Genomic DNA, 14,020 nt, shown 5'->3' with positions numbered 1-14,020 from the left:
TTGCTTGGTCTGGGCCGCTCAACGGTCAGTCTCACAGCCAATATAAAAAAATGGTCATGCAGCTGTGCATGACAACATTATGAGCTCCAACCGTCCTTGCATAGCAAAGTGACCGCAACATCTAAGGTAGGTGGGAAAAACAAAGGTCAAGCAGGTATCCCTCTTAACTGATAAGTTGGGCATTTTGGCTCTGGCCACCATAATGATAATGTCTGTCTGCATTTAGATTGTATCCCAAAGAGACCTGACGAGAAGAGTGTCCAATTTCTCTTGAGCCAGACAATTCAGAATGTATTTTCTTGGTAATACCTTCCTCGTAGAATGAGATTTTTTTTTTATGGCAAGTTTATTTATAATGCACCTTTCAACACAAGGCAATTCAAAGTGCTTTACAAACATGAAAGACATTAAGAAATTGGCATTTAAAAAGCAAATATAATAAAATAAACATTAAAAAAAGATATAAACAAGTATATAAAAGTTAGTGATATGAGTAGTTCAATTAAAAGCAGTGGCAAAGCCTTCAGATTTTATTAAGATGAAAAATAAATAAGACACACACTTATAAAAACATATTTGAAACATACATATAAAAAAGGAAATGGGACAGGGAAATGATTAACGGAAGCATGGTAGGTCAATTATAAACAACAGATGTGACTTACACAAATATCATTCTAAATGAATCTCTTGGAACTCAACAAACCAATGGAAGTATTGTGATCACTGTAAACATTCTGAGCCGTAATTATTTTCATATTAACACTTTCAAAATCTGCATTATGAAAATATTAAAGCAATATCACAGAAAATAAACAGTCTCAGTACATTATAAACTCATTTACTAGCAACCTGGATAACATTCAGTGATTCTATACGATAAATTAACCATTCAAACACAATAACAGGACCGATCATTCTTCGGACAAGATTGCTAGAGATTTTCAAAGTCGATTATTCACAGTATTTATGCAGCTGCGAGTGACTGAAATGATATGGACCAGGCCGTGTGTGTGTGCGCGTTCACGAGGCAACAGCTGAAACTTCCAGCAGGCGTGTGCGGCATGCAGGATCCGGTAGAAAGTGACGGTACTTTTATGGAAACTGCTCGCGGACACGCTGACAGCAGCCAGTGGAGTGTGTGCACGCGGTGGTCGCATCTCGGATTGTCCTGCGTTTTTACTTCGTGTGGTTTATATCGACACAAAGGATTTCAAGGAAAATTCAAACACAGGAGGACGACGGCAATCTAAAGAGGTACACTCCCATGTTTTACAAATGTAATAAAAACATGGTTTGAAAACGATAAAATAATCTGTTCATCATGATGAGCAAGGTCAAAGATATTAGTCAATTAGAAAAGTGTCTTTTTAATGGATCATCATAGACTACATCCTAATTAAGTCAGATACATCAGGTAGCCTCGGCTCTTGTGGTCAATCAACATGTGTTCGTTAGTTTAGAAACAGTTACAACTCATGTCCACAATATGTGATCAGGCATTCATAAACAGACAATAAATGCATCTGATAAACAGGTTTAGCTATAATAAGTTAACACATTACTCTGACTGTATATTTCTCAAACTATTGTCTGGCTCAAATGTACACTGTGCCAGCTGAGTACAGAAATAGAACATCACCCCCCATACCATAAAGTGTGTCCTTTACCTGGATTTTCTTGAAGTTTAGTGTTGATTTATGTGACATTGTGTCAGTCAAATATTGGAACAAAAGATTTATGAGACAGCCTATTTTTGTTTTGGTTTATATATGTTTTTGTAGATAGACATAACTAACATAGACATAACATATGTTCTCATAATCCAAATCTCATTCATACCGTCTGAGTCGGAAATGTGTGTACAAGCAGTTTGAAAATGGCCGGTGAGAATCTGAAACTGATTTTGTTTTTTGTTTCCATCAGTCTCTCAACATTTACCTTCTTCTTAGTGCTGGGATTCGGAGATCAGAGCAACTAAACTTTACCACGATTAATAAGAAACCTTTCCAACTGAACATTTAGCAAATGAGGAATATGAAATTAGATGTACTGGTTTAGATACACATTTGCATTTATACTGTCATGCTCATTCTAAAAACTCCCAGTCCCATTGGTGAAACAATACACATGCACTTCTTGCCTCTGTGCTTAACCTAAATGAAAGTAACGTGATATTACTATTCGAAATAATGTTGTAAAGCTTGTTAGAAGACTTTTGAGTCACAATGGGGTGGACTTTTTAAGTTGATCACACACAGTGGTCCCACTTCAATGTTGAGTTAGAAATGAAAAAGATCAACGTGATATGGGAAATATGAGCCAAACCAAGGCACATCATTCTATACTTCCACTTATACTCCATTCAAGACTCAAATCATGACACACTATGATCGTCATACTTTAATACAAAAGGTATTTGAGGACACAGATGAATGGAAACAGTTTTTAGTGTTGATGACTAACGGCCCAAACAGCTCTGGTTCATCCAGTTGTCTCTTTGTCTGGCCGTTTATCGAGGGTCTGTGGGGCGACATGTGGGTGCCACCTTGAGCTCTGTCGAACTGACTATCACTCTTCAGAAATAGCCATGATCACATGTCCTGGACCCAAAAGTGGGCTATAAATAGAGGTCAAGCTTCTCTCGCACTCTTTCTCAACATACTGGGAAGTGGAGCAGCTTTCTTTACCCCTAACTTTGTAGTCAATAAGTGCCTGTTGCACATTTAAATTCAGGCACTTGGAAAATAATATTACTGAACTATAAATGAATTTGAAAGTAAGTTCTGGCCTTTAAAATGGCTGTAAACAACCTAAGCAGTCTCAATAAAAAAACAAAACCGTGTAGAGCTAAAAAGGTTAACTTGACAAAAATAATATGGATCACTGCAAAACATTCAAAATGAGCAATTGAATCAATAAAGTTGTCACACATTTTTAAAAGAAAGAATATATTTTCTGCCATCCTTTCTTCCATCTTGAATGGTGCAAAAATGCAGTCACTGAGTACTAATTTAGGTGGAAGCCAATGAATGCTCTTGGTATATCCGCAATGAAATAATAAGCGCAAAGTAGGGTTTATTAGCCAGCATATTTTACATTTGAAGTTTTTGTTGTATTTTTTTGTATTTTTGCAAAGTGCATACAAAAGGTATTTAAGAAGACATACATCTGATAATATTGATATTTCTGAGGAACACTTGTGTAGAGCAGATTGCTAATGAATCACTTGTACATGAGGTTTTGTGCATTCACTCTCTTGTTCTGCCCTGCAGGTAACATTTGAACAGTCTGTTTGTCAACTTGTCCTGTGGTAAAACATGACTGAGGTGGCGCTGTTCGCGGCTGTGGAAGGCCACGACATGGATGATGTCACAAATGAAAGTGAACTCAACATGAGCGATGCAGAAAACAAGGACGCTGATACAACACATGAGGAAGATGACGTGGTGGTTGATGAAGAAGCGGTGGTTGATGAGGACGCGGTGGTTGATGAGGACGCGGTGGTTGGTGAAGACGTGGTAGTTGATAAAGACGCGGTGGGTGATGAAGATGACACATCCGAGGAGAAAAATGAGGAGACATCGCTCACAGAAGAAAAAGAGCATGACAACATGAATGATGAAGAAATAAATGAGACAGATAAGACGCATATAAATGGTGTGGATCACAACGAAAACAACACAGCTGAGGAGAAGGAGGAAAGTTCAGAAGCTGTCAATGGAGTAAAACAGGACACAGAGACGAAGGAGGGTGAAGAGTCTGACACAAATGAAGACCAGGTTACTTCTGAAGTGGCACTTAAAAAACAGGTGAGGGAGGAGTTTAGGAATCATTAAGATTCATTTTTAATGATGTGATTATTGTCATATAGGTATTACCTTTCACACAGATTTACCCCTGCAGCACAAGTAATTGTATCTTTCCTCTCGACTGATAAATCACAGAGACTCCTCCGATCCAGAAAGCCTGTGGCAAGAACCTATGTGCCGAACCCTAACAAAGAAAAGGGGGAAGTCACAGGCAAATTTGAGGCCATGCAGAAGGCCAGGGAGGAGCGCAGCAGGAAGAGGAACAAGGACGAGCAGCAGAAGAGGAAGGATCAATACGTCAAGGAGAGAGGGTGGAGCGTCAGGAAGCAGCAGGTCAAAGACAGATAACCCCACTAACCTCCAACCGTGACCTGCATGGCATGATGAGGCATGACGGGGTGACAAGGCTGCCAGTTTGAGTGAGAACGTACTGATACATCACACACTGTTTCATAGAATTAACAAATTCATAATTACGGTGTCATGTTTATTCAACTTTGATTTGTGCTTGACTTCAAAAAGGTAATATAATATTTTATTTTAATGTATCCCTAATAATGTGCACAACAACTACTAAAGGACTGATTCTGCCCAATTCTAAATGCATGTCGTGCCACATCGTTAAGCTAGTTGACATTCATTTTAAGTTAATTAACTTCCCCAATGTTACACATAACAAAAGGGGCGAAACGGTAAAAGCATTGGTAAATAAGAACTGAAACAATCAGTTGATGAATCACATTGTCGAATGACACAAACTGAAAGGGAACTTTTCTAAGTGGACTAAGATGTGTCAAGTTGCATTGTGGGTAATGTAGGCTGCAGGTTATGGCAAGAGAGGATGATGCGTAAAGTTCTGCCGTCTCAATTTTGCTCCTTTTTCTTTATTACCTGCCCCTCTTCAGGGACAATTTAAATATAAAACATCATATATCTAGTGTCAGGTTCTCAAATGTAATGGCTTTTCCCTGTTTCTTTTGTTAATTGACAGCTTTATATTTTTGAGTTTGGACTGCTGGTTGAACAAGCACAACATTTAAAGATCTGACTATAATCTGGCATTGTATGGACTATTCGTTACACAATAGAAAGATTTGTAAATTATATAAAATAAAAAAATTGTTGGAACTCCGGTCTAAAATGATACACAATGTATTTTTTATTTTAAATAATATTTAGCCATTAACATTTTTATTTTTATTTTAGAATAAACAGAAATTCATTAGGAAATATTTTAGAGATTGGGAAGCATGTGGGAAAATGAAAGTCGAATTTCAGAGATTAATTCTAGGAAAGACAGTTAGTCTAAAATCGACTGTGGTGAAACAAACAGTGATCTGGTGTTACGAGTGGATTACCAGACAGAAAAACCTTCCTGTGTACAAATGTGCCATAGCTGGTCTGGCTTGGGCTCCTGCGCTCATCTCCTGCTGGTGCAACAACACCAAGGACCAATCAGAGGCCAACCTGCAGGTCACATGACGCGGTTATTAGCAGGGATTAGGCTCTTCTTCTTGCTGGGACCAGCATGGCTCCTGAGGTTGCAAAGCAGATGATCCCAGCTAAACCGTAACGTTCCACAACTCTTCATCTGATCCGCCCACAGATAAAAGAACTGCTCGCTTCCAGTGATGAGGAAGAGGAGGTGAAGCCAGTAAAGGTAGAAAAATCCTACGTCCCCAAAATCACAGGTAAGACAGAGAAAGGGAGGGATAATCAGGGAGGAATTAAGGAGGAAGAAGAAGCTGAAGGATTGTGTTGTGCTCTGTGTAATCCTCAGGTAGTGTGAAGGGGAAGTTTGCAGTCATGGAAAAACAAAGACAAGAGGAAGAAAAGAAGAGGATGGAAGGAGAGAGGAATAAGAGGGAAGCCCAGGACAACATAGAAAAAGCCAAAATAAAGAAAGAACTGGCTAAGAAAGCAGCTGCGGTGAGTAGACCTGGCCTGAATTCCTTGACCTGCTGGGAAGTTGGACAACATCTCACACTGCCTTACAGATGAAAATAGTGTATTTGTATCTTTAATGATTCAGGTAATCCTCAACTGCCACTCAGATGAGTTATTTTAACTTAGCTCTTGAGATCTAAACATTTGGTGGAGCCCGGATATAGGTCTTAAAACATTAGTAGCAATGTTGACATGAGCAGCATGCTAACTTGTGGCAAATGGATTATGTTCATTATTATATCTTACTGTGTAAGTCTTGCAGTGAAAAGGATTTGATGTGGCTCAAATTAATAGTTCCAATGAGTCCAGAACAGATGAGACTTAACTACTTAACTACTATACCTTTAGGCAGTGTGGTTCCTGGGAATGGTTACGTAATATCATTGTGCCAGAAAGGCTATTACAGGCAATCGCTGACTACTTCTTTGCTCTAATGCTACCCAGTAGAGCTATAATAAGGCTATATACGTTTAAAGGCTGTGCAAAGACCTGTTGTAACACTGTAGATTTGATTTGGCTTTTTGTTTTGAATATGTTTGAACTACACTGTCTTTATAATCATCATCAGTAATGGCAGGAGCCATAGGCACTAACTGAGGACACCGTTTTTTGGGTGAAGTTTCAGGATTTAAACCAAAAACGTTTAGACATTATTAGAGCTGGTCTTCTTTACCAAGAGGAAGTATTTCTACCCAGACAGGAAAAGATTTTGATACAGCATTCAAACCATCATGTTGGGAAATACATGTAAGCTTCAATGGGTCTGTCATTTTGTATTAATGTACTTGAATGTTTTTTTGTAAAGGACTATATAACAATTATTGGGGGAAATGGAGACGAAGCAGATTTAGTCAGGTCTCCTAAAAGAAACAATTGTTAACTTTAAGAAGATTTGTTCTGCTCCATTTCAATAAAACTATCAGAAAATATATTTGAGAAGCTAACTTGAATAAATTATAATAATTCAAGAAATTAGAGATTTCGTTTTGAGGGTTTTGGAAGTGATTAGGGCTATTGGCTATGGTCCTAGTAATGCTGCAGAAAAAAAATAATGAAGTGTTTCCTCCAATGTCAACGTAACTTATTTTTTATGGGTGACTCGTTTACAAACTAGAAAGCTTGTTGTGCAATATTTCTTATATCTGTTATTCACAGCAAATGACACATAGGTTTCTGCATTAGTGTGATGTAGTAATGGGTTATGTCTCATGATTAAAATGATCCTGTTTAAGGAAGCACTGACTTTATGTTCTAGAAACAACTGGAACAGCAGTGTTGTCAGGTGTAGACAGCAAATGACTGGCAACTGTTTCCCACACCTCCCAGTGACCAAAGTAGCTCTAGTCCTCCTTACTGTGACTAAATTAGACCCTGCTATCTTAGACTGACACCCAAACCCTGACCTACTGCAAATGGCGACATTAGGCCAATAGAGTTCCCCCTACCCACCCACATGCTTTAACTCCCAGCCTGTGTGTGTGTAAGCACTGAGATTGACCTGAATGTGTTTTTTGAAAAGGTAATCTGATCCATTAAGTATCCATATGTCAAAGAAACTCTATAACAAGTAAGCGACTGTTTGTCATGCATTTAAATCCCTACTTAAGTAGAAGCATTATCAGCAACATTTACATAAAAAGTAGTACTCCTTTTGCTTATTAATTTTGAAGGAGATAAGGAGTAAAAAGTAGCATACAGTAAAATGGAAATATTCAAGTACAAGGACATCAATTACATTTCTTAGTAGCTTTCCACTACTTTAAACTAAACTCTTTCCAATTACTATTTTTAATCATTCATATAAACTGGCAAATGTGAAACTTGTGTGTGTGACTTACTTACTGTGCTTTGGTAATAACTCGGATATTCCCACATTATCAAACACCTTTTAGGAAGGAGATGACTCAATCCTGGTACGAGTGGTTCCAGGGAAGGTATCTCGACCTCCGGGCAGAATCAAGACCAACTTTGAAGACATGGAGAAGAATCGAGAGGAGGAAATAACAAAGAAGTCAGAGGAAGAGAAGAAAAAACGTTACGATGAAAACAAACGCTCCTTCAGGGATGCCAAGCGGTGCTCGGTTGTTGAACAGGTAGGAATATGAACAATATCCCCTTTTAAATAAAATAACGTCAGTGATTGTGGAACACATTTTAAAAAAGACTCACTTTTATTGGGATTGAGGATGAAGAGGAGAAGCCTTCAGAGAGGGCGCAGGTTGTTCCTGGAAAGCTGAAAATGACATTTGAGGAGCTGGAGAAGGACAGGCAGGAGCACAGGAAGAAGACGGCCGAGGAGGAAGCCAAGCGCCGCCTGATAGATGAGAAGAAAGGTTTCGAAGAGGCCAGGCTGGGAATGGTAAACAAAACCACTGAATATAATTTCTATTTCTATGTTTAGCTGTACATGTTCCTTGTATCCAGATTCTAACGAGCAGCATAATCAAACATTATCATTTCTGTGATGATAAACACAAGTGTGGGTTTACACCTCATACACTTCCAAATATGCATGTGTTTTACCCTATAGTAAATCTTTAGATATGAATTGTTAATATAAATGCTTTTACATGTTTGCTTGTTATCAGGGAGAAGATGGAGAGGACACTCAGGCAGCGCAGGACGACAAGGAGGAGCACCGGCCTGGAAAACTGAGGTTGAGCTTTGAAGAAGTGGAAAGGCAGAGAGTAGAGGAAGAACGCAAGAAAGCAGAGGAGGAGTACAAGAGACGAATGGAGGAGGAGAGAAGAGCTTTCGCTGAAGCCAGGAAGAGCATGGTCAGTATGCTTCCCAGAGATAAATATAAAATTCAATATGAAATGGGTCTGATGAAAGTTGCCACACAGTCCATTTTGAAAACATCTGATGGTAATATCATCCAAACAAAACTGTTCCCCAGATCGGATATCATTTTAAATGAACTGTGAATACCTACTGGCTTTTTGAGTAATATGAGAAGATTCATAACACTTTTACATTGTAAGCTAAATATATGGCAGCAGCCAGAACACTTAGCGTAGCATAAAGACTGGAAACAGGGGGAAACAGTTAGCCTGGCTGAATCTAAAGACAAAACCTTCCATCTGTCATTTCTAAAGATTACTAGTTAAACCAAAGTTTTAAAACCAATTACCTTTTAACAGGTTATATTAGACGATGTATTGGACGGGAGCAGAAACCTCCTTGAATCTGAGCTGGTGGCATTGTGAAGAAACAAAACAAATGAGCTTTTGAAATGTTTTAATTGTGTGTATTATAGGCTGTTTTATCACTGGTGGTTATAAGTGCAATCTTTGTGAGAGAAATAATCAGATCCTCACTTTGAAAGAGTACTTAAAACTAGCAAAAGATTATCACACCTTAAGCCATTTCTTATCCAAAATAATAAAAGCTTACCTTGCTGTGCTCTCACTCTTGTAGCTCGTAGATGAAGATGATGAGGTGCTGATGGCCTTAGTGAACATGGAGGGCAGTAAGCCTGGGAAGATTTGCGCCAGTTTTGAGGATCTGAAACGCCAGAGAAGAGAAGGAGATCAGAAGAAAGCCGAGGAGGATGCCAAGAAGAGACTGGAAGACGAAAAGAGGCTCTTCGCTGAGGCCCGTAAGAGTATGGTAAGCAAAAACAGTGTGATTTGTTTTAAAACTAATGATTAACAGTAAAAGGTCGTTTCTGGTGCCCATGTTGCAACTGAATTTGCTGCTGAACTGTCTCTGAAAACAGTAATATACACTTAATGCATGTTATGCATGTCATTATAAATATAGCAGCTTTGAATAATTGTGGTCTACTCTACATCACGCTATCCCCTATTTTCACTGTTCTCACTGATGGTCTAAATGGGATTTATGATTGGATTCTGGATGAGGATGAAGGTGAATATTGTTCTGATCATGGGTTCGAATTGTATACCCATATTATTATTTTTGGATACATGTTTTTTCAAATGTTATGTGCATCAATAAGAGTGGCTCCTGAGCTTGCTGGATCTTTTGGCATTATTAATTATTGGGCAAGTATTTAAACATGTGTTTGTTGTTTTGCTCCGTCACGGACATACAACTTAATGCAGTTACTTCGCTCCCATTCAGAAATATATTCCTTTGTGTGTACTTGTATGTGTATAGGTACTGGATGAGGAAGAAGGGATAGTGAAGAGTGAATCTCAGGAAGCACTGCACCCTGGAAAGCTGGAGATGAACTTTGAAGAGCTACTGAAGGGGAAGGAGGAAGCTGAGAGGAGGCGCAAGGCAGATGAACGCAAAAGGAAAATGGAGCAGGAGAAGCAGGAATTCGAACAACTCAGACAAGAGATGGGCAAGGTCAGTTCGGAACAGATGTAAATGAATGCAGACCACTGTAAAATGTTATCAACCACTTATTGTTGACTTTAAGAGCTAAAATCTTTCTGCAACCACAAATGTAACCGCATTCTTAAATAAATTACCTTCCGTCTCACAGGACGAAGTGAACGAGAGCTCAGATGTTGTAAGCAAAGAGTATCAAGAATTAACTAAGCTCAAGAGGACTGGCTCCATCCAGGCCAAGAACCTCAAGTCCAAATTTGAGAAGATCAAACAGCTGACTGAAGAGGACATTCAGAAAAAGATTGACATGGAGAGAGCACGGAGGAAGGCTGTTGATGAAGAAATCAAAGAGAGAGAAACTGAGAGGTTCCAGGAGGTAAGAGATACAGGGATGGGACAATAAGTCAAGAAGCCACGAACAACATTTGGAGTCTTATTTGTTATAGAATACAAAAAAAAGTGTTTTCCCTAATTTTTTTTTTTTATATCAATGGGGGATATTTTCAGTATAACATTTGATAACTGTTTTCAGGAGGATGAAGGAGGAGAAACATCTGCAGTGAAGGTCGATGAGTCACCATTCAAACGGAAAGTGGATATGAAGGCTAGATTTCAACAAATGGCCAAAGCCAGAGAGGATGAGGAGAAGAGGAGGATAGAGGAGCAGAAGCTGCAGAGGATGCAGTTTGAGCAGCAAGAGATCGATGCTGCACTCCAAAAAGTAATCTTGGAAAATTAATGAATTTATGCAAAATGATTTTGTCATGCATGAAAACAAAGCAAGAGTTTCATTGATGTTGCCTTGACCCTGACAATGTTGTTTTTCTGTTTTCAGAAGAAGGAGGATGATGTGGAGGAGGAGGGCAGCATAATTAATGGCTCTGCAGCTTATGAAGATGAAGAGGATCACGCCAGATCGGGGGCTCCATGGTTTAAAAAGCCCCTTAAAAACCAATCAGTGGTGGACTCGGAGCCGGTTCGGTTCAGCGTCAAGATCACCGGGGAGCCCAAGCCGGAGGTGACCTGGTGGTTTGAGGGAGAGGTGCTCCAGGACTGTGAGGACTATCAGTATATAGAGAGAGGAGAGACGTCCTGCCTGTACCTGCCCGAGACCTTCCCTGAGGACGAGGGAGAGTACATGTGCAAGGCTGTGAACAGCAGAGGCACAGCAGCAAGTACCTGCATCCTCACAATAGAAAGTAAGACCACCTTGGTGTGACTGCATGCCTGCATGAAACCTGCTATCTGGATTTCAACTTCTTTCTATAAAGTGGATCGCATGCTCCTCTTCCGTGAACTCAGACAGGTGTGGATAACTGCTCTTCTGTTTCTTTTTTGCAGCTTATGACTACTGATGCCCTTCCATGTTCTGGAAACTTTCCCTGTTGTCTCTCACTCCTTTTGTAAAACATTGTCCGTCATAGTAAGGTCAAACAGCAGAGGGAAGGAAATAGCAGTATGCTTGGCATTCCTAAGGGAGGGATACACAACACAAAAAAAGCGACATGTTGTTTACGTTTGTAAAGCTGCACTCCCTGTCGAGTAGGATGATACTTGTGCCAAAAACCGACACGATTCTTGTTCCCATGTCAAGGGTTATCTTTGCTGGGAGGCCCTTACAATATTTATAAGATCCAGGAATTCAAGTATCATAGTATTGTAAATATCACACTTTATAGAACATCCATGCAAACATTATGTTGAGGCATTGAAATGTAAAAAGTAAGACGTTCTTGTGTCCTTAAAGGACAAGGTATGGGAATATCAGTAAAAGTAATTTGGCTTGGGTGTTCTACTACAACTTCATCAAAACTAATATGTTTTCTGTACTGTGTCATATTAGTGGACACATGGAAAACCCCAGTGAAGGGTCTACCGACAATGATATTGCTGAAACAAACCAATGAGAACTCGTGTTCATCCTGATATGTGTTTAAACTATTTAGGTCCAGTTTGAATGTTTTTAAATTGCAACATCTTAAAAAAAAAAAATGTATATCTTGATTTTTCATGCAACAACCCCTTTTTCTTTTTGAGTCTGAATCGAGTTGAATCTTGAAACAGTTGTCATAAATCAGTTGTGCTTGACAGTAGGTAACCGTTTTATGGTTTGATAATGAAAAATGAATATGCTAGCCTGAATATTTGTCATTTGTGCATTAATTAAAATGTTTTAATAAAATGAACAAAAATATCAGATTGTTTGTGGTGTCTTTTCCTATCGCATGGGGAAGATAAGTACCTAATGCCTGCATTGTTGTATATTTTTCTTACTTAAAGTATTAAAGTGAGTATAACCCAAGTATCAATTATTTTAATTTTCTAGATCTTATAAGTGGCCACAATTTAAATTGTATGTCATATGATGCAACTGGGATGTACAGTATTTATTGTTTATGCATATTATCAGAATCATAAACCGGTTTATTACGAGGTAAATTGACATGTACGAGGAATGTGACTTGGTGTTGTGTTGCATACATAAAAGTAAAAAAAAATTAAAAACACAAATATAAAACTGTAAAAATAAAACAATAATAACTTTAAATATATAAATAACTGGAATTCACATTTTCCTCACTTTGTATAGTCAACATTAGTAGATTCATCTACTATAATTGGCAGCACTACTGCCAATTGTGAGATCATATTCTGTATTCCGTTTTACTCTTGTGTTTGCAAGAGAAAAAAGTGTGGTTTTTGCCATTTTTTGCATAAGGACTTTGTCTCAAAAGTTGTTAACAACTTTATTGCTTTATTTTGAACTCATATTATATTCTCCTGACATATTATATATTTATTTCTCAAATTCTTACTGAGGACGTTGTTTTAAACTATGAAGTGACAGTGGTTATCAGTGGCGGCTGGTGCATTTTTCTCCAGGGGGGGCTCTACCAAAATGTAAGCAAACTTATACACAAACTCAACATATGTCATATTATAACACAGGGCTAGCTCAAAAGGCACGCAGCACTTGATACAGTCTATTATTTTAGTGCCTGTTTTTGTCAACCTCCTTATTATGCTTACTGATCCCTATCCTGTAGCCCTCATTGGACCTTCTTGCTAAACCAGCTCCTTGAAAAAGAGCACGTATACTGCCTTCCTCTGTCCTTAACTCCTGCCTATGTCAGGCTGATCAGGTCCGAGCTCTTTTACTTTCAGCTTTCCCTCCAGTGTCCTCCTCTCAAAGGGTGTTTCTTTAAGTGATTAAACATAGTTTTCCCTCTCCGTATTCGCTATCTAGTTTTGTTTACACTCCGTCTCCGTCTAACTCTCTCTCATTCAAACGTCAATCACTCACTCTGGCGCTCCTGCTGCCCCCTAGTTGTTAGAGGTGTCAACAGCTGCTTTGGGCGCGGTTTGGTGCGCCCCGAGCTGCTCTTATCTGTTGCATTGAAGAGGTGCGGACTGCACATGCACCACTTATAACGAGAGTCAGGCCCAATTCCAAACCACCTCCTACACCCTACCCCTACCCCTCCGTTCGCCTGTTTGCGCGGAGGGTCCGCCACATTAAGTGCCGTTCCAAACCAACAAGTGTGGAGGGGGAGTGGGTTATCAAGCCCTCCAACAGCGAGTCTGCATCGCACCTGACTTCACCTGCTGCTCCACCCAACGCTGTGTGTGTCCGTCAAGAAAAACGCTGTTTATAAATAGTTCCGTGAAAATATTTACTGTAAACTGCAGAACATGATGGACACATTTTATATTGATATAAAGATGTTAACAACTTCATGGTTAACTCGTATTGTTTTCCAATTTAGGATAATTTACTCATGTTTAGTCTAGAAAACTGTAAAAGTGTTGTATATTTACAGAGACTGTTGCAAAAACTAAGCAGCTGAGAAACATCAGATTTTATAACAAAAATATGTTAACAAAAATATTTTTGGAGTTTAATTTTTGTTATTTTTAATCCAAGAGATGTTGATTTGAAACCGTTGTTTACGAAA

General features: G+C 38.9%; 1 protein-coding gene across 2 annotated transcripts; it reads left to right on the top strand.

Annotated features, from left to right (window-relative positions):
* The first annotated feature begins 1,022 nt into the window (after positions 1 to 1,022).
* nexn (nexilin (F actin binding protein)) lies at positions 1,023 to 12,261 on the top strand. Of its 2 annotated transcripts, XM_034081865.2 has the most exons (14): positions 1,024 to 1,257; positions 3,276 to 3,812; positions 3,948 to 4,145; positions 5,419 to 5,503; positions 5,593 to 5,741; positions 7,652 to 7,852; positions 7,945 to 8,118; positions 8,348 to 8,536; positions 9,180 to 9,371; positions 9,885 to 10,079; positions 10,219 to 10,440; positions 10,597 to 10,785; positions 10,900 to 11,263; positions 11,406 to 12,261. In XM_034081865.2, the coding sequence occupies exons 2-14, from the start codon at positions 3,321 to 3,323 to the stop codon at positions 11,417 to 11,419; spliced, it is 2,664 nt and encodes an 887-aa protein (XP_033937756.1). In that variant the 5' UTR covers positions 1,024 to 1,257; positions 3,276 to 3,320; the 3' UTR covers positions 11,420 to 12,261. The 2 variants fall into 2 exon arrangements, with proteins under 2 accessions (XP_033937755.1, XP_033937756.1); XM_034081864.2 differs by lacking the exon at positions 11,406 to 12,261 and having other exon boundaries at positions 1,023 to 1,257; positions 10,900 to 11,283.
* The last annotated feature ends 1,759 nt before the right edge of the window (positions 12,262 to 14,020 follow it).

Source organism: Pseudochaenichthys georgianus, chromosome 4 (genome assembly GCF_902827115.2).
Source record: "Pseudochaenichthys georgianus chromosome 4, fPseGeo1.2, whole genome shotgun sequence".
NCBI lineage: Eukaryota > Metazoa > Chordata > Actinopteri > Perciformes > Channichthyidae > Pseudochaenichthys > Pseudochaenichthys georgianus.
Note: the sequence above shows the minus strand (reverse complement) of the source record. Positions and strands in the feature narration are given on the sequence as shown.

Coding starts and splice junctions, on each gene's coding strand:
- nexn (XM_034081864.2), top strand. CDS start 3,321: ATGACTGAGGTGGCGCTGTTCGCGGCTGTGGAAGGCCACGACATGGAT. Junction 7,853..7,944: donor GGTGCTCGGTTGTTGAACAG/GTAGGAATATGA, acceptor ATTGGGATTGAG/GATGAAGAGGAGAAGCCTTC. Junction 10,786..10,899: donor TCGATGCTGCACTCCAAAAA/GTAATCTTGGAA, acceptor TTCTGTTTTCAG/AAGAAGGAGGATGATGTGGA.